This window comes from Lissotriton vulgaris, chromosome 3_2 (assembly GCF_964263255.1).
Source record: "Lissotriton vulgaris chromosome 3_2, aLisVul1.2, whole genome shotgun sequence".
Classification (NCBI taxonomy): Eukaryota; Metazoa; Chordata; class Amphibia; order Caudata; family Salamandridae; genus Lissotriton; species Lissotriton vulgaris.
Window position 1 is genome coordinate 69977115 of NC_141690.1, and position 20454 is coordinate 69997568.

Sequence of the window (20454 nt, forward strand, 5' to 3'; positions counted from 1 at the left end):
CAGTTTTCAGTTTTTTGTTAACGAGAAGGGACAAGGACAACATGCCTCAGCTGAAACAGCTGGCAAGCTAGAAGGTAGCCCTTCCATCCGACTCGCTGTCTTACCACTCCCCAGCTATTATAATGATGTGAAGCTTAGTATGTAAGAAAAATTATAAGACATTTTTAGGTTTTTCATGTTTTACCCGTTGTACCTATTTTAGTAATGTTTTTCATCTCCATTAATAGTTTGTAGGTCTTGACTCTAGACGGCACATATGCACTGTCTCGAACTGAGACTGCTGTATCTACATCTGTGGCTTAAGCCCACCCATAGGCTTGCCATTTACTGGCACCATCGTAGGTCCATTTTTCGTTACTACGATTTGACTCGTGTATGCATAGGTCATGCCTCTTCCAGTCATTAGATGGCAGTGAGAGTACAGGTCAAGTTCTGCACAACTAGGCAGCCATTTTTAGGTCTCGCCTAGCGACGCAGCGCTTGCGCTGCTCGCCGTGGCGAGATCTATTGTCGTCGACTTGGTTGCCGAGAGGGACAGGAGATGTGCATGCTCACGGCGTCTCTATCTGCTTTCCCCGGATAGCACATTGGCACACGCACGGCATCTCTTCACTTTCAAGCGCTCCCACTGCGGACAGCACATTGGCACGCGGAGGGCGTCTCTTCACTTTTGAGCACTCCCACTGCGCACTTTCACTTTTGCACGCTCAATCTCAGCCTGCCTTTTTGGCCACGGCATCTCTATCAGCTTGTTTTTATAGGGATGGGGTTGCTGTTGTCAGATAGAAAAATAAAGAGGCTGTATTTAAGCACAGACAATTATCTGCTTTCGTGTTTGTAGTTTATTTTAGATTGAAATTCACATTTTAAGACAAAACATGTTTACAGGGCCAATAATGGCCGGGTGCAGACCTGAAGTGCCCAGATGAAACTCAGTGATCCGAAAATGATATGTCATAGAAAACTACCTGAATTATAGAACTGTGACTGAATTTGCTGTGACGAAAGAGAGAAACATGTGATTGCAAAATGAACAATGAAATATTGACAGAAAAATACAACCACGTTAAATGTATATGTAATAAGACATTCCAAATAGAAATATTTGAAAGCGATAAAAACGTGCATATGGGATTTCCTATCCTACGGTATCATTTTGGGAACATTGCACGTCTGGGTCCATGGCCACATTGCTGTCCACAGAATATCACCTGTCTAACTGTAAACTGCATAACAGCAGGACAGGTGGTAGTTTGCACAAAAGTGCTATTTAGCACCTCAGTACTTTTTGAATGTGCGTGCTGTTTAGCGCTGTGTGTGCTATGTGACGCAATTTTAGGCATGCAATGTTGTTTGCAATACCAACACCATTGCTCATGTGTGCCAACATGGGTGCTATACACATAATAATCACTGCTGCACAAAAAAGTACTGACTGATCAAGAAATTGTGGAGCAAAAGGTGTCAAATTGCCATTAGCCCCGAAATCGGCACAGGTTGACAAGTTACAATAAACATTTGCATCTATCTTTTCAAATATTGGTGAATTGCCGCGTGTGCAAATTAAACAAACCGAGAATGTTCTTTCTTCGTTATGCATTTGGTTATCCAGCCTTTACTATTTATTGTTACCTTGTGCGTTATTTTTATATAGCGCACCTTTGTAATATGGCACTTATGTAAAAAAGCGCCTCAGTAAAAATCAGTACCACTGAGGCAGTGCATGTCATTCGAGCCCAGAAAATCAAAGAAAGCTTTTATGCATTGAGACAAAAAAAAGTCTATGTTTGAGTTCTGTTTATTTCAGAAGGTATGCGCAAAATGGGAAAGCGCTATAAATATAGTACAAAATGTGCACTTGAGCGCTAGAGCGCAGCGAGATAACTGGAATCGGAAAAAAGTAGTACAGGATTGTTCTTGCTGAAAAGGACTTGACTTTCACAGAACATAAACATTCCTCGCCATCAGAAGAAATGGTGGTTCGTATTGGGAGCTAACTTGTTAATTCTCTGCAGTTACCGGATCTCCAGAGGTTTGTAAAATGGCAGAGTTGCTTTAAATAGCAGATGCGGGCTAGTGTCTTGAGCTGGGAACCTGGAGATCTGCGGTACAATCATGGCTTTGCCACTTAGCCGGGAACATCGTGAGATTCTTGGCAGAACTCTTCATATCGATGTGCTTGAAACAGTAAATATTGTGTAAACCTGCGGTGCAATTTGGTGTAGTGCAAAGTGCCCAGGTCATGTCCTCCCCCCACCCCCCATCACATCCTAGTTTTAGTAATATGCTTTAACCAGGTCCTGCATATAATTTCTCTTCTACATCCTGCTCCTTGTGATCTTTAAGAAGCACCTGCTACAAAACTATACATAAAACACACACAGGGACAAACGTACGCACACACATATATATTTAAAACTCATAAAAAGGGCACATGCCATTTCTCAGGACAGTGTTTCAACTCAATGTTTACGTTTATTTATTGCTTCCAGAGTGAACATCGCAAAAGACCTCCCTTTCTCTCCAAACCTCTTTTTCAGTAAGTAATCAGAGGTTTAAATAAATCCACTAAAAGATGGGCGATAATAAGCTGCGCATTTTCTATTCAGTGCTGGCCACTGGGGATTGGTTCTGTGTAAATCGCTGCTTTCTGACTGAAGGGCAGAAAACACACCTCCCCCACCTCATGGAAGGCAGAAATGGGTCTAGTGAACTCCCTTAATTTGATAAAGAGAGGATGTGGCCTAACGGTCAGAGCTACTGACTTTGTAGCTGCGGAACCAGGTTAGAGCTTTGCGTCGGCTCAACATCCTGAGATGCGGGGCAAATCACTTAACCTCCCCGCAAGCATTTGCAATGCAATTGGTCTCACATTTACGCGAGTTTGAACTATTATTGTCATTTACAATGTCAATAGCTGAAACTCGCGTAAATGCGAGACCTATTGCATTGCAAATGCTTGTTAACTATTGTTTCTGGACTACTTTATTTTTTTGCAATGGGTGACCATCCCGTCACACATTATAAGCACTACATCTTGCTCTGCAGGCTCTTTTTGTTTCTTGAAGTTTTTATGTAGCACAAAGTCAACCTTAAGGTATTTATAAGTCGGCAGCTCAAGCCATTCCTCCTCATCCTCTCCTGGTTCAAAACAGCCAGAATTCACAAAGGGGGGCTACTTTCTTGGGGGACAATTTTTATTATTTTGATTGTTACCGGACATTGATCATGCACTCTGTGTGCATGCACTGTCTGGTGCTTTCTTAGAAGGATCTCCTATTGCAGGTCAGTTTGTGATGCTTATGGGTGTATACGTGCTGAGGGTCCACAGCAGTCTGGTGCTTTCTTAGAAGGGTCTCCTATTGCAGGTCCAGTTTGGGATGCTCGTGGGTGCATAAATGCTGAGGGTCCGCAGCAGTCTAGTGCTTTCTTAGAAGGATCTCCTATTGCATGTCCAGTTTGTGGTGCTTGTGGGTGCATACGTGCTGAGGGTCCGCAGCAGTCTGGTGCTTTCTTAGAAGGATCTCCTATTGCAGGTCCAGTTTGTGATGCTTGTGGGTGCATACGTGCTGAGGATCCGCATCAGTCTGCTGCTTTCTTAGAAGGATCTCCTATTGGAGGTCCAGTTTGTGATGTTTGTGGGTGCATCTCCTATTGCAGGTCTAGTTTGTGATGCTTGTGGGTGCATACGTGCTGAGGCTCCGCAGCAGTCTGGTGCTTTCTTAGAAGGGTCTCCTATTGCAGGTCCGGTTTGTGATGCTTGTTGTGTGCATACGTGCTGAGGGACCGCAGCAGTCTGGTGCTTTGTTAGAAGGGTCTCCTATTGCAGGTCCAGTTTGTGATTCTCGTGGGTGCATACGTGCTGTGGCTTCTCAGCAGCCGGGTGCTTTCTTAGAAGGGTCTCCTATTGCAGGTCCGGTTTGTAATGCTCGTGGGTGCATACGTGCTGAGGGTCCGCAGCAGCCGGGTGCTTTCTTAGAAGGGTTTCCTATTGCAGGTCCGATTGTGATGCTCGTGAGTGCATAAGTGATGAGGGTCCGCAGCAGCCTGGTGCTTTCTTAGAAGGGTCTCCTATTGCAGGTCCAGTTTGTGATGCTTATGAGTTCATACTTGGCTGAGGGTCTACAACTGTAGCATTGCTTTGCTCGCCCACCTGTGTGGATCTCTCGCAGGCATCAGTGATTCTTCTCCCCTGCCATGGTTTCATTGGCAGGACCCAGGCCAACAGGCCTTGAATCACTGTTCACTGCTGCGGCCGCCGTGGCAGTGCCAGGATCATCCATATGTAGTCAGTACAGTACTGGTGCCATACTGCTGACTCCGCAGCCAGCTTCAGCAACGTCTCCCATAGCAAGAGTGAAAGCACAGGATTTTTTTTTTTAACTTGCAGCTGTATCAAGCAAGATGCTATATTGGAAAGCTATGCTGTTTACTACCACACACAGGCACACAGTTTACAGAGAAAGCATGCTGCAGAGTTGCGTGGTATGTTTGCTGCTGTACTGTACAAGTTGACTGCTCTAAGAAACAATGCAAATGGACCTGGGTGGCCTGTTGTTTGAAGTGCTGTACTCCGAGCTTGTTGAGGGGTCTCAAAAATTGCTCTACACGAAAAGTCTGCTGGGACAAACAAGGTGCTGCATAGGGACGCGGAAAGATTATATTATGCATCAAGTCTTGTATCAGGCCACTTCCCTTTTTAAAGCTGATTCTGATACACTGTAAACCGAACCGGAAGCAACATCTCGATACAAGGAATCGATAAGCTGCAAAAACTCATGCAGCAATGAACAAACTCCAAAGCATGCATCTGTAACCAAGCACAGGAAATAAAGTCTGTCAACTTCTAACGCACATAGCAGTATGAAAAGAGGAGGTTACTTAATAGCTGCTCTTGTATACACTATATGTTGTCCTTTGTTTTTAGGTCTCGCGAACTGCGTTGCACTGCGAGGCATTTTGTAATCGAAAAACGGGGTTTTAGCACTGACCTAGAAATCGCACATGCTCGTGCGTGTGCTATTCCTTTTGCGCTACCCCATTGGCCTTTGCGTGCGTCTTTTTATGAAAGACTGCACGCAATTCGCCAAAGGCGGGCGTGTTGCTCCGCCCACGGCCTATTCGTGTCTTGGTGAGCGTAATAGACACCAATAGGCCGTCACGTGGTTTCTATTAGCGTGCCCACACACGGGCGCGATAATAGAAACACATGGCTTGCAGTGGTGCGCGCTCGTGCTTCTTCTTTATTTTTGGATCCATTTCACACGGAAGCAACTAAAGTCGTTTCTTTTCTTTGTGAAATGGAGGGCTGCATATCTCGTGTTGTGCAAAAAAGCACACATTCTTGTTTTCTATAGCGATCACAGAGGTAATTTGAGTTATAAACAGCCTGCTGACAAAAGCATCAGCTGACTCACCGAGCTGACGGCATCCCCGAGGCGGATGTGATATCACCAGATGAATGCACGCCGGCTCGGTGGTGATTTCATGACTGGTAATTAAATATATAATGCGTAATGCATGCTGCACATTAAAGCGAAGGATTGGCAGTCAGTTCATCTACTCAAATGGATTTTGCTGGGCGCTCACACATGGGGACAGCAGGCTGCGGGTAGATAGTTTGCCCTGCAAACAAGAGGTGACTCTATTCTAAGCACCTGTTTTTTTCCTAGTTATTTATGTTTTAATTCTGTCACCTAGCACGCCCTGGCATTTTGAACTTGTTCCCATTTTGATTAATTGTTTCATAATAAAGGTGGTGACTCGGCGCTGGATGTTTGTAGCTGGAGCACTGCTCCCGGTAATTGGTGCCCAGCTAGTCGTGGCAAGACTCGTGCGTCCCCACTGGGTAGTGAGCCTGTGCATGTGCACACCCCTCTACCTCCCTGTCGCTTGAGCCAGGACGGTACAACATTGCCTGCTAGAGGCTCCTGGCTCATCCTGTCCACTGAGCCTCTCAGACTGGGGAAAGACTGGGGGCTTCACCTTTTTCCTGGGTCTCGTTTCATGGTTTTGCAGTCTAAGCTCTTTGGATTTGGGGGAATCGTGTCTTGAGGGGTCCAGCTGCGTTCGCAGGCCTGTTGATGTCTTGCGCGCCTCTCTACAACAGGAGTCCTGACAGGAGAATCACCTGGGTGTGTATAGCTGCTCCTGCGCTGCAGACCTACTGTGTTTATTTTGTGAAGTTCTCATTCATTTTTACTTGTCGGCCTGCTGCTTTGCAGATTTTTGCTGTGTAGTGATTAAGCTAGTAAAACAATCTGCTTCCAAACAATTGTGTGATGTGATAAGTTATAAATGCATAAACCTCAGCATCTTAATATTCGCGATGCACGATCCTCTGGTATCGAGAAGGGACGTTGTGTCGCTTTGCGAGAAAAACTGTCAGCAAGATGAGGGAACATTTGAGGCAAAGTATTTACAAACACTTAGATCCACGTGTGAAACACTTTATAATATGTTTTTGCATTTTGTAGCTTCTGTGACGTGACGTGCGAATGGTTAAGCTTGGCAGGGCAATGAGAGTTGTTCATTCCTTGCTGGGCTTTGTGAAATCTGCCCCCCTGCAGGAACTTGTGTGATATAATGAATATCTGTGTCTGTGCACAACATGCAATTAGAGTGTTAACCTGGGTAATGTCAAAAAGAAAAGAGTAAATTGGAGTTTTAGTACTCTGAAAAAATAAATGAGACATTTGTCCCTGGCAAGCTGAATCGAATTTAAAACGGTGTAATTAACATTAACAGAATAAAATACGTGTTTTTCCCAAGGACCTGGGCAGTGGCTTCTTAAGAAATGTTATTGTTTTTCTAGATTTTCTTAAGGCCACAGGTAGTAATCAAGTGCTAGGTTAAGTCTGAACAAACTGTGAAACTTGCTACCCAGTGTGAGGTTTTCCCATAATTTGCTCTGTTCCTGTTGTTACTTGCCCCAGGTGCCGACAGTAAAAAAAACAAGCATTTGCAATGCAATAGGTCTCGCATTTACTTGAGTTTGAGCTATTGGCACTGTAAATGACAATGCCTTTTATTTATGTTTTGGTTTTTAAAACAAATAAATAAAATGGATTGTTATTTACAATGCCAATAGCTTAAACTCGTTTTTAATACTTTTTTTTTGCACCTTAGCTTTCACTTACGATCTACAGAGTCTGAGTCACTGAAGATCGAGTTAAGCAGTCACAAAGGTAGAATGTTAGAAATTTGACTTGACTTGCTAGCTCGCTTTCACTCAATCTTTTGTTTTTAGCATTAATGGTGGTTACTTGCTCCAAGCTCTGTTGCTTTGTTTCTGTAAACAGGGCGGAGAATCTTGTTCTTTATCTGGTCCCAAATTTGGCAGCTGCGTCTCTGTTCCATGGGGTAATTCCTCATCTAAGTCCTCTAGGCAGTGCTGCAGCTGCGTCTCTCTTCCCGGTGGCAATTCCTCATTCTTAGTCCTCTAGCCAGTGCTGCTAGCTGCTTCTCTTGTCCCAGTAGTAATTCCTCATTCTTAGTCCTCTAGACAGTACTGCAGCAGCTTCTTCGCTGGTCCTGTCATTAACTACCTCATTATAAATCCTCTAGGCAGTGATTCAGCTGTGTCTCTGGTCACAGTGGTAATTCCTTATTCTCAGTCCTTTAGATAGTGCTGCAGCTGCTACTCTGGTCCCAGTGGTAATTCCTTTATACTTAGTCCTCTAGGTTGTGCTGTAGCTGCGTCTCTGCCCCAGTGGTAATTCCTCATTCTTTGCCCTCTAGGCAGTGCTGCAGCTACATCTTTGGTCCCAGTGGTAATTTCTCATTCTGAGTCCTCTAGACAGTGCTGCAGCTGCGTTTCTGGTCTCATCTGTAATCCCTCATTCTAATTCCGCTAGACAGTGTTGCTAGCTGCTTCTCTGATCCCGTCGGTAATTCCTCATTCCAAGTCCTCTACAAAGTGCAGATACTTGCTTCTCTGGTCTCCTTGGTAATTCCTCGTTCTAAGCACTCTAGACAGTGCTGCAGTTGTGTCTCTGTTCCTAGATCCACTACACTCCATACCAAAATTCATAGGTAAAAGTAATTCAAGCCTAAAGGAAACTGAGGTAAGTAAACAATGTATGTGAATGGAGACAGTATTACGTCATAACAAGATAACCTCTACAAAGAGCATTCTATGCTTGCCCTGTAGCATCCTCGCACGGAGTGCTGTGGCTGGGAAGATATTTTAGGAAGCCTGCAATGGTAGCAGCTGCAACAAGATATAACAAGCATTGGCAAACCCAAAAGCTCTTCGCAATCCAAAAGCTAAAGGGGATGGCAATCTGGATGTATTTGTGTACGGCTCTGGGGCTGTTCCTATTGATATACACAAATGCATTAACATTGCCTCCGCCTATAGCTCACTTATTGCCGAGACCTATTGGCTTTGCCAATGCTTGTTGTATATGTAGCTAACTGAACACATTTAAATATGAAATGTAAAATTCTGCTTTTATTTTCACCTGTTTGTTTTAATATTGTCTTACAAATATAGGTTAAAAGGGAAGACAATAAACATCCACTTTAAAACAGGTCATCATTTATAAAAGGAGAGCAATAAAAACCTTCAAGACAGGGAGGAGCTTTGCGGGCAAGCAAGATGGCGGCGTAAGCTCGGAGCTCTGTAGACCCTCCGACCCTCCGCATAAATCCTGATCGAAATCCTGTTCCACGGTGGTGGATTCATGTTGGTGAATGGTCGTGGAGACGGGATCTGCTGTCCGATTCAGAATCCGACACTTATAGACGAAGATACGTCGTGCTGAAGATTCGTGCCAGGGACGAACCATTGTCTCGGTGATGGCCGACGGCGGCGACATTGAAGCGCATGATCGATATGCCGAGTGAGTGACTCCTGCGTCAGCCGGCGGAGTAAGCGGAGTTGCGAAGTGGCCTTTCGCTGACCGAACATCTGCAGCTGCTACGCTTCACACCTGCTTGTCTACTCGTAGGGGTTTCGGTGTGCCGCCCTTTGTTCAATCCCCGGCTCCAACATGGCGGGCAGGGGCGACCCAGACAGAACAGTGAACCGGGTCAGCAGAAAGACGGTCCAACCCCAGACAAACAAGATTGACCGCTATGCCCAACAAAGGACCTCGCCGACTGTGGCCACCCATTCAAAAGACACTCTACGTGCGGGCTCGCCGGACGAGACAGAGCCGACACTCCGGGACATCATGGGGGCTATAGCTGGCATCAGAACGGAGATGCACAAGCAACACGAGGCCCTGACGCACAAAGTTGATACCTTGGCGATCGATCTCAATCTGATCAGGGCCGACCTTGGCAAGACCAATGACAGAGTGAAATCAATAGACATCAAAACTGCGAGCCTCACGACTGATGTCTCGGACCTGCAGACGGAGGTCCGAAACCTGAGGTCTGTCAACGATCTTTTTTCGAGGCGACTGGAGGACTTTGGGGGACGTGCCAGGCGGCAGAACGTCCGAATTATTGGGGTTCCGGAGGGTGCAGAGGATTCGGCCACCGATCTCTTTGTCGAGGATCTGATAAAGACCCATCTGGCCCCTGCGGGCCTCAGCCATTTCTTTTCAGTTGAGCGGGCCCACAGAATGCCGGGTGGACCGCCTAAGTCGGGCGCCACGCCATGACCCATCATAGCCCGCCTGTTCAATTTCAGAGACTGGGACGTGATCCTACAGGCCTCGAGACGGCACGGGCCCCTCAAGTTCCAAAATGCGGATGTCAACTTTTACCCAGACTTTACCAGGGCGGTTCAAAGACAGCGTCAACGTTTTGCGGGAGTGAAGCGGCGTCTCAGACACTTGGGGATGAAGAACTCGATGATGTTCCCCGCCAGACTGCGTATTGAACACGAAGGTCGTGCTGTATTTTTTTACATGCCCGAGGTTGTGAGCGACTGGCTTGACACCCTGCCTCACAGACGCGAGGAACAGGAGGAACAATCAGAGGGCGCCTCGGGAGGCCCTGATCGTCAGGAGTAGGACTATTTCACTAACTTTGTCGGTCGGTGTTCCTGTTGACTATGACCTATAAGCCATACTGTTGCACTTTATTGTGAATATCCTTCTTTCAACATGGAGGGCGGCGGGGGGGGACTACGTGATCTCCTTTCTCCTCTAGGGGTCTTCTTGTAGTTTAGTTTATGGGGCGACAGCCACACTGCTGGTTGGGAGGGCTATTTAGTCTGCTGCAGGGGTGCAGGGTGGGGGGTGGTGCGGGGTTGGTTTTGTTTGCTTTCTTTGTTTCTCCTTTCTTTCTCTAAGGCAATGCAACAAATGTTTTAATTCTTTCGCTGTATCTATGGGGCCTGCTGGGGTCGGCGGAGGCCCGAGGTTTGACGATGGGGGGGTAGGAAATTAAAAGTTCTGTGTTGGAATGTTAATGGCTTGGGGGATCGCATCAAGAGAGGGGTGGTTTTGCAATTGTTTAAACAATGTATGCCTGATGTTATTTTGTTACAGGAGACGCACTTGGTGGGAAATACGTGTCGAGCGCTTAACAGGAAGGGTTTCAAAATGGTGGCACATTCAGGGTTCTCCTCGGGGTCCCGGGGGGCAGGGATTATGGTGCGCACGTCTCTCCCATTTGAGATTGACTCCAGTGTTGTGGACGAGAGAGGGCGGTACGCTGCCGTCACAGGGAGATGGGAGGGGCGGTCCCTGACTCTGGTTTCAGTTTATGTTCCCCCGGGGCTACAAAACAATACCTTTCAGGATCTTGGAGGCGCCATCTTGAGCCTACCCGAGGGGTTGCTTATTGTGGGTGGCGACTTCAACTCTGCTCGGGGACCTTGGACAGACATCCGCCCAGAGATCTCCGTAGTTCACAATCCTGGCTGCCCGATTTCCTTGACACCATGGGACTGATTGACTGCTGGAGACTTATGCATCCCACCCAGAGTCAATACTCGTTTCATTCCGGGGCGCACAGTAGCCTCTCTAGAATAGATTACGTCCTGGCCTTGGCGGCCCACGCGCTGGCTATTTCCGAGGCCCGCAAGCTGGCAAGGGGCATCTAGGACCATTCCCCGGTATGGGTGTCTTTCGACTTCGACATTGTAGTTACCGAGCGGCCTGTAGTGGTTAACCCGTGGTATTTTCGAAACCCGAAGACGTGCGGACTCCTGGCCAGAGCCATTGAGCTCTATTTTTCTGAGAATACTGGGTCGGTCGCATCGGCCGCCACTTTATGGGAGGCGTTCAAGACGGTTCTGCGCGGTGAGGCCCTAACCCTCATTGCAGACGTCCGCAGACACAGAGATGCCGACGAGTTGCGCATCGAAGCAGAGATTATGGAGCTGGACTCCCAACTGGAAGCGGGCCCAACGCCTGAATTGCTCCATACCCTCTCGCTTAAGCAATCAGAATATCGTGATATTGTCTCCGATGCTGCTAAAGACATGGGTAGGGAACAACAGGGTAGGATTTATGATGTCGGGGACAAGGCGGGCAAGCTCCTTGCTTGGCTTGACAAGGAGAGAGCTAGTCGTGTGGTTCCAGAGGTGTTGGGGGACGATGGCCTGCTTGTCACCGATCCGAGTGCAATAGTTGAGTCGTTCTCGGACTACTTTCAGGGTATTTACACTTCGGTCTCGGACCGGTCTGAGACCGACTCCTGTGCACTTTTGGCGGACATAGATCTCCCATGCCTGTCGGAAACGGACCGTGACGACTTGGATAGGGACATCACTGCGGACGAGATAGCCCTTGCCATTCATTCACTCAGACCTGGTAAGGCGCCCGGCCCCAATGGTATTCCAGTGGAACTGTATAAAATCAAGCCTGATGTCTTTTCTCCATCCCTAAGGAACATGTTCCTGGAGGCACGAGAGACGGGCATACTTCCCCTTGACCAGAGGCTGGCCACCATTGTGGTTATCCATAAGGAAGGGAAACCAAGAGATTTGTGCTGATCGTATCGTCCCATCTCTCTGTTGAATGCAGAGCCTAAGATTCTTGCCAAATTGCTGGCCAGCCGTTTGATTGGCGCAATCGGCGACTTAGTGCACCCGGACCAGTCGGGCTTTATTCCACATCGCAACACTGCCCTTAACCTTTGGAGACTCCACGGAGCCCTGGCTAGGGCCCACACACTCAGGGAGCCAGCTGTCCTGGCGTCATTGGATGCCACAATGGCGTTTGACTCCCTCGAATGGAACTACCTGTGGGCGGTGTTGGCGAAGCTCGGCTTCGGTCCGGAATTCGTAGGGTGGGTTAAACTTCTGTATGCCAGTCCGCTCGCTAACGTTACGGTCAATGGTCGAGTTTCCGCGTCCTTTGTTCTTCAGAGGGGCACTAGGCAGGGCTGTCCTCTGTCGCCCCTTTTGTTCGCACTGGCACTCGAACCATTGGCAGCCTGGATACGGCACCACCCTGACATACATGGTATTCGCTGGTCCCCTGAATTCGAGAACCGAGTATCATTATATGCAGATGACATCCTTCTGTATCTTACCTCCCCTTGTAAATCTCTCATCGTAGTATGTGACGTGCTTCGACTCTTTGGCCAGCACTCTGGCCTGGTCATTAATTGGTCGAAGTCGCACTTATACGTTCTGAGAGGGGGGACACCTCGTCTTCCAAGGGACTGTGGCATACAGGTGGCGAGACAGGGATTTAAATACCTGGGGATCTATATCTCAACTGACCCCAAGGCGCGCTACGAGAACAATTTGCTCCCCCCTCTTGTTCGTCTTCGACGTGATGTAGAGGGGTGGCGTAAGCTCCCTCTCTCCCTGCTTGGGCGTGCGGAGTTATTCAAGATGATGTCCCTGCCCAGGTTCCTGTATGCCCTACAAAATACTCAAGATCCGGTCCCGGCCAGATACTTCGGGGAAATCGAGAGCTTGCAACGTGCCCTGCTCTGGGATGGCCGGCCACGTATTGCTATCACGAAGCTTACGCTCCCGTGGTATGATGGGGGCATAGCATTGCCCGACGTGCGGAGATACTACTGGGCCTCCCAGTTGGCGGCCATTAATCACGGTCTTTACGGCCCGGCGGATAGTCCAGGTTACGCCATGGATCGGTGGCTTCTGGATGGCGGGAAATACCATAGGGCGCTGTATACGAGATCTCTTGATAGGCGGATGTCTGGGCCAACGAAAACCGCTGTGCACATCTGGAGAACGATCACTAAGGCACAGGGGTGGAAAGACAAGCTCACAATGGCAACTCCACTTTATGACTCCGAGATTTTGGGTAAATTGTGGCACACCAAGGGGTTCGATAAGTGGGACATGATCGGGATATCTAGGGTGGAGGACATGATGTTGCGAGGGGAAGTGAAGTCTTTTGCCCAACTACAGACGGAGTTCCAGCTGGGTGGTACGGAATATTTTCGGTTCGCTCAGCTGCAACATGCACTCCTGTCCGCCATGCCGGAGGGCGAGGCAATTCCAGAAAGTTCTCCCCTGGAAGGCCGGGTACTGGACGGCCACATGCCGGACAGCGCTATTTCCCTGACGTACAAAAAATGTATTAATATTCGCACGGACCTTCTCCTGGGGGTGAGAGATCAATGGGTACGGGACGGGATAGAGATCAACGACGAGGATTGGCAATGTGCGGTGTCATCCCCCAAGGAGGTCGCTATCCCCGCCCGGCTTCGATTGGTGCAATTGAAGATCCTGCACAGTCTACGTCACAGGCCCCAGATTAATACACATGGGGCACTCGGTTGACGGCCTCTGTCGGCGTGGCTGTGGCGCTCTCGCCACCTTCATGCATATCATTTGGGAGTGCAGTGTGATAGCTTCCTACTGGAGGCGGGTGCACATGATTATGAGTGAGGTGACCGGGGTGGAAGTACACGCGGAGGCCCGGAGATGCCTCTTGAATATCTGGGGTCCAACGGATTACAACACTGCACAAACCCAGTGGGTTACCCTTGGGAATATGGTCGCAAAGCGGGACATTGCACAAATGTGGGGAGCGACAACAGCCCCGAAAGTCGTACAGTGGAAGGCCAACATGGATTGGTGTATGTTCCGAGAAAAGACTGTGTATGTAGCCAGGGGTAAACCCAAAAAATGGCAGAAGGTGCGGGGGGCTTGGAACGAGTATAGGGGTGACATCTGCATACCACCGGAATCCGCCCCACTGGAAGAACACTTGACCCCATAGCCTATAACTCCAACTGACGATTTTGTATCACTGCTATCCTGTGTTTCCCTCCCCCGTGGTTCTATATATCCATATTGTTCTGAATCTCACTGTTCTCACTGCGCCTAGCCGACTCCTTGATTGGGCCCCATTACATAATGGTTTGATTGCCTTCTTTCTAGCGCTAGTTCTGGCGCCTCTTTCTGTACTTGTTCCTTCTTCATAAAATATAAAAAATGAAAAATCATAACCTCCATACGTTCTGTTACCTGGATTACTGCACCTTGATCTATTGCTCTTAGAGTTGCTGCCTAGCCTCCGGGATGTAAGGCTGAATAGCTGTGTGCACTATTTGAAAATAAAGGTTTTTAAAATTATTTAAAAAAAAAAAAAAAACCTTCAAGACAGTATTAAACATCATCTTCTATAAAATTGTACTCTGCGCCTGTAAAGCACTAAGTTTCATTTTTATATAAATCTGAAACTAGTACTCTAGCGTTGATTTCAGGTCTCTAGAGGTGCAAGTGCCAGAAATATTATCTGCTTTCCAAAAATAAAATTGAAAAAGAGAGTAAAAAGCAAAAAATCCCAAGGTCCAGAAGGTGAATACAACTTGCATGTGCCTCTCAGTCTCTGTTGGCATCTATTAGACAGGAGTGGTAATGAGTAGGACAATATTTCAGAGACTCTATCATCCACAAATGATGTACACAGAGCTCGCCCTGTGCCAGATTCAGTATAAACATGCCATCAACGATATTTTAGCAAATTAGGGCAAAGGGTAAGTCTGCTCCAATCATACTTCACCACTCATCCCTATCCTATTACTTTTAGTTAAGTTATAACCGCCATCTAACAACATGGCTAGGTAAGTTCTGTATAAAATGTCATGCAGCGCCTCCATGTGTACCTTATTGTGCCTTCAGTTCTGAAGTTAATATATAATTCAGCATGGTCTCCAGCGACCGATCCATGTGTCCGGCAAGGATACGTTATACACCTTTCTTAAGCATTGTGTTTATTGGAGGGAGAACTGGTTGGCTCATGCTCTGCTCCTGAATCATTGGGCGAGATATTCGAGCAATGCTTGATATTGAAAAGTGTATGTGGAAATCTACTGCTGCTTTCCTTCCTTCTGCCTGCAGACAAAACACACAAGGTCACCTTCCCTTACCTATTTTTCAGCTGCTCTGTTTATAAACCAGAGAATGGAAATTAGCTTTTCCTTCTAGGTCCTGTTAGCATGAGATAAGAAAACCATATCAATCCAAATACACACTTATTAACTGCAAAAAAACAAAAATAGCAGGTAAGCCTACTTTTTAGGCCCTATACTTGCCCCACACATAACTGTGTACAAAATGCACGTAAAAAGCAATAAGGTTACCGTATAATATGTAAAATTAAAATCTTTGCATTTTCAAAACGTTCTTGTCTTCTTGTGTCCTGCATTTGCACATTTCCTTATTGATTGCAGGCGTTGAATTTATTTGCTTTTTAAATGTAAACTATTTATAAAACAAATCACCACGCCTATTCTCTTGTTTCACTTTAAAAGTATAATATTGTAAAATCCATGGGTTTTCATCGAAAGGCTAGAATTTAATAAATGTATTCCGGTGCCTCAGTGGGTGTATTCCTAGCCATTTCATTGGCTCCATCACCTTTTAAATTTAAATTTAATTTCCACAGCGTGCTACTAAGTTGTAGAAACTGAATCTATTTCGAAGAAATAGGTTCACTCCCTTTAATTTCATTAAATAGTCTTGGTATACTTCTTTATTTGTTTAAAAGGTTCTGTTAACTATAATATTAATCAATAACATATTACCCAGGTGCATTACAAGATATCTAAATATTTAAAAGTAAATAGCATTGCTTGACGAGATCGACGCTCACATCGAAATAGAGATGCCCCGCCTCCCAGCATACGTCCTGTTAGGTCTCCCTAACGGTTTAATGAACCCACTGAAATCTCGCAGAGGTAGGCAAATTGCCATTGCACTGGGCTCGGCAGTCCAAAACATCCTAATACACTGGCGCACAACCACAATCCCCTCCACCACAGGTTGGCTACACAGATTGTGGCACGTATTAGGCATGGAAAAATTATCACTCATGTTGGCCGGGGAGGTGGAACAATTTGAGGAGCTGTGGCAACCATTCCATACACTACTAGCCACGGAATTCAAGGAACTCACCTGTCCAAGGTACCTGAGACTACTGAGAATTACACCACCGATAGATCACACTGCTTAAAGTCCAATCGACCAGACAGAGTTGGTGAAGAGGGGCGGGGACAGTGACACGAGCACTAAGTTGAGCTAGGCACTGGATGGGGAGGGGAGGGAATGAGGGGAGGGTAGGGTAAACGCTGGAGTTGGGGGGGGGTGGTAGTTTCATCAAAACAGGAGGGGTACATAGGATTTGCTCCCATGTTTTGTTTTTTGATTTAAGACTAAGCGTACGGGAGCGGAGCCGAAGGGGCCACTGCCACAAGAACTGGGGAGACTATGCACTACTTTAAGATGGGCCCCTCGGCACATAGCATTGAAACCATTGCTTGAATGTCTTTCTTTCTTTGTACTCTTTCAATAAAATACTTTAAACATAAAAAAAAGTAAATAGCATGAAAGCAATCTATAATAGCACTGTCCTAAACTGTTTTCTAAACGAAAAAGTCATAATATATGGAACAAACAGCCTAGGGCTCTCCTATATTGAGTGGGGTGTCAAGTCTTCCCACAGTGTAATCTATTGATCCAAAGTATTCAGAACTTATTTCGTCCCTATTTACAGATTGCAAACCCAGCCTGCACAGAGTCCTAGAAACCAGAAATATGTATTGTGGAAGCTGTGAGAGAGCCTAAATTCGAGTAATTACATGTTAACATTAATGATGTTTTTTTCTCTTTCCAGATTGAGAATCTGGAACACGATCTACAAGGAACTGTGGATGAGCTCCAGGATGTCAAGCAAGAACGGACCTTCTTCCAGGACAAAGTAGGCAGACTAAACCAAGAGTTAAACCACATCCTGGGAGGGCACGAAGCACGCATCATCGACGTTGATGCTTTGTGTATGGAGAACAGGTCAGGATTAGCATCATTTTGACTTTTATTAATGATCAATAATGCGTTTTTAAAAGGATTTACTACCCAAGCAGTGGGTGGTAAATTATATATATTATTTTTAATTGCATTTTCTCCTCATGACAATTAATTAATACAATATTAAGCTATGAATTTGGAAAGGCCAGGATGTAAAATTGATTTTTAATAGAGTAATGAGGAGAAGAATGGATAGAGGACAAATAAGAGAGGAGGCACAAAAAAGAGTTGGCATGATCAGACAAGAAAGGCAGAGGAAGAAAAGAGTGAAGGTGGGTAGTTGAGGAAAAGTTCGAGAAAAGGCGAGTCATATGTTGATCACAGGAATGTTGAGGCGACTAGAGGAGAGAAGTTGTTAGGAAATGGAAGAGAAGACGCAGATAAAGATGCGAGGAAGGGGGAAAAAAGAGAGAAAAGAGGAGTTATAGCTGTTTTTTTAAGACCAGTTTAAGCTGGTCTTCTCTTTTGGGCAAGGCAAATGCTAATGACTTGTTTAGATCAAGTGCGAAGTGCGTAGAATTCTACAAGAGCATTTCTATTGTTTAAAAAGAGATTATGTATAGCTTCTGTAGAAGACATCACAATAAAACAGAATAAAATGTATACAATAATGGGTGCATGTTATAGAAGTCAGTTACTAGATATACGTCAGAGCATGTAGCTTGTGAAAAAATAAATGAAAAATAGTTCAAGAAGTGACTGAAATTATGAGCTTTTAGGTGTTCCCTAGAAGTACAAAGTGTGTTTTTCCTGAAGGGCTGTAGATTGTCAATTAATAGTTGCACCACAAGAGAATTGTTTCCGATGGATTCTTTTAACTGCAGATTCCTCATCTTGGGAATATCACCTGGTGCCAGTCTGGATCCAGAAACTCCAGCAGTCAGTGTTTCTGCCAGTAGATGGTGTTGTGTAGATTCGCGCTGACTTTGTACAACTGTGGAAGGAACGAACAAGCCAAATATAAATGCCACCCATGCGCACTTGCATCAGTTCCTTTCTATCTGTGACTTCAGACTCTGATACAGAGCTCCACTTCTTTTCATCCTCTTGGAGAGATTTTTATGTGCGTTTTATTTCTCACAAATTTTCCAGCATGCAAGGGGCCATGTCATCTCCTCAGACCACAGGGTCAAACGTTTGTAGGGACCGTCTCAAACAGATGTCTCTGACATCCCCATGCAACGTTCCTCTGGTGCTTGGATTGGTGCACAGCTCCAGTGCCTGCAACTACTGCACCCAAATGAAGTTCATCCAAGAATGTGAAGCGAAGCTCTACATGGCCAAACACCACAAATCTCCACGCAGGTCCCAGTCCTGGTTGAAGTCGAGAGTAAGGATTCATTCCCATAACAGATCTTGGTATCTGTCAAAGTCTTTTGTTAAGCCCAAGTAAAAGCATATGAAGTCTAATTGGGACTCTGCCCCTCTCCGCTGCTGTCGATCACCTGAGAAGACCAAGTGGTACCCCTGTGCCTCTCTATCTCGCTCCTTTCCCATTGTGGGGCTGATTCCAACCCTGGTCCTATTGCACCCCGACTTTCCGGGTCTATTGACGACATGACAGCAGAACAAAACATGTAGAAGGACTATATGATGCACAGGCTACAAGTATCCGGAGAGGCCTCCAGTCAGGTTACTGCCAGCAGATCTGACCTTGGCATCAACTGTGAACCTCAACCAGCTGTGGGTTCCACACCAGCCTAGGTAACAACTTCAGTTCCATTGCCAAAATCTGCACCAGTACCTTGGATGTTGACGCCAGAGTAAAACCTACAGCATATCATGATGTCGGACTCCAAGCCAAATTCACCTCGAGCGAGACTGTACCCCGATCCCACCGAGTTACAACCATTGATCAGTCCTCCTGACTTAGACACAATACCATTACTGCACAGTCACGCACAGACATTGCACTAACGTTTTCACTTTGACTCCAATCAGAGTTAGCCATATGGAATGTGGTGATAAGGACATGTTTGACCCACCCTATGATGAGAAAAACTTGTATGTGGAACTTCAAGATGCCTGTGTACTGGATACATCACCGTATACTGGTTTGGTTTTTCCACTGGACAAGCAACTGAGGAAAGTATGCCTTTTACCATGGCAATCAGGAGAGCTGCTGAATTTCTTGACCTGCACCTCCCCACTATGGAGGTAAAAACCAATGTCCTCAACTGAGGTCCTGCAGCCTGACCAGGCACCATCCGAACCTCTTCTGAACCTCAAGGAGGGCCTCACTAACAAGCTATTGGGCATTTGGGCTAAATCGTGTTTTTGCCTGACAGTCATACACCGTAGACAAGCTGCAGGCGACCCTGATTTTTAACCTAGCATCCAAATACTTAGAGCTTTGGTGCAGGCATCCACCCGCAAAGGGAATCCTAATGCCTTTCTCATTACTCCTCCAGATAGAGTCCAAACATAAGAAACATTTGGTGAGAGATTATTTTTATCACCCAGCCTTGCCTTGAGGTCAGTCATTGTTACCTTCTTCCTTGGAAAGTACACCCATGCACTCTGGGACATGGTTAATGAGATATTACTGGCGGTTCCAGAAGACATATGGGCTTCTATGGCCCAAACCATTCAGGATGGCCAGAATGATGGCGCGTTTGTCATCTTATCAAGTGTAGTGCAATTGGAACAAGTGTGGTGCTTCGGCATAATCGTGGATGTGGTCCACAGTCTTCGGGGATGTCGGAACATCCCTAATAGACATGCCTTTTGAAGGATCCCACTTATTTGGCAATAAAACAAACTTTGCCCTGGAACGTTTTAAGGAGAGTCATTTCATAGCAGTGTCACTGGGCCTTTCTGCACCTGTTGAGCAATCTGCCCAACAGTTTTGAATCTCCTTGGGGATATGCCAGAGGCTTGGCATATTGGCACCACCAGGTTCCATCGCTCACACATCAAGCTTACCAGCCTTTTCAATATCAAGGCCATGCTCCCAACAGACAGCTTCCAGGTCATCAGGGACATGGCACATTTCAGTCCCCCACCTCTCCGGTAATAACCTCAAAAATTCTATAGAAACGTTTAGTGGCACACAGCTACAAGCATCAGTCAGAGGATCTCAAGTCTGTTTTGAGCCAAGAGGTGCAGGCTCTTTTGGCCAAAGCAGCGATAGAGAGGATCTTGCAAGTTGGGACTGGATATTATTCTTGCTACTTTCTTGTGCTGAAGAAGGATGCAGGCCTTCATCCTATTTTGTATATTCACTCTCAACGCCTTCCTGTGACTGGACAAAT

General features: G+C 46.3%; 1 protein-coding gene across 5 annotated transcripts in view; it reads left to right on the forward strand.

Annotated features, from left to right (window-relative positions):
* The window catches only part of CCDC149 (coiled-coil domain containing 149), a 441302-nt gene that overhangs the window by 266026 nt on the left and 154822 nt on the right, over window positions 1–20454 (forward strand). For all 5 annotated transcript variants that reach the window (XM_086964019.1, XM_086964017.1, XM_086964021.1 and 2 more), the window contains one exon: window positions 17010–17182. In XM_086964019.1, coding sequence (XP_086820145.1) covers window positions 17010–17182 — 173 coding nt within the window. The remainder of the gene's footprint in view (window positions 1–17009; window positions 17183–20454) is intronic.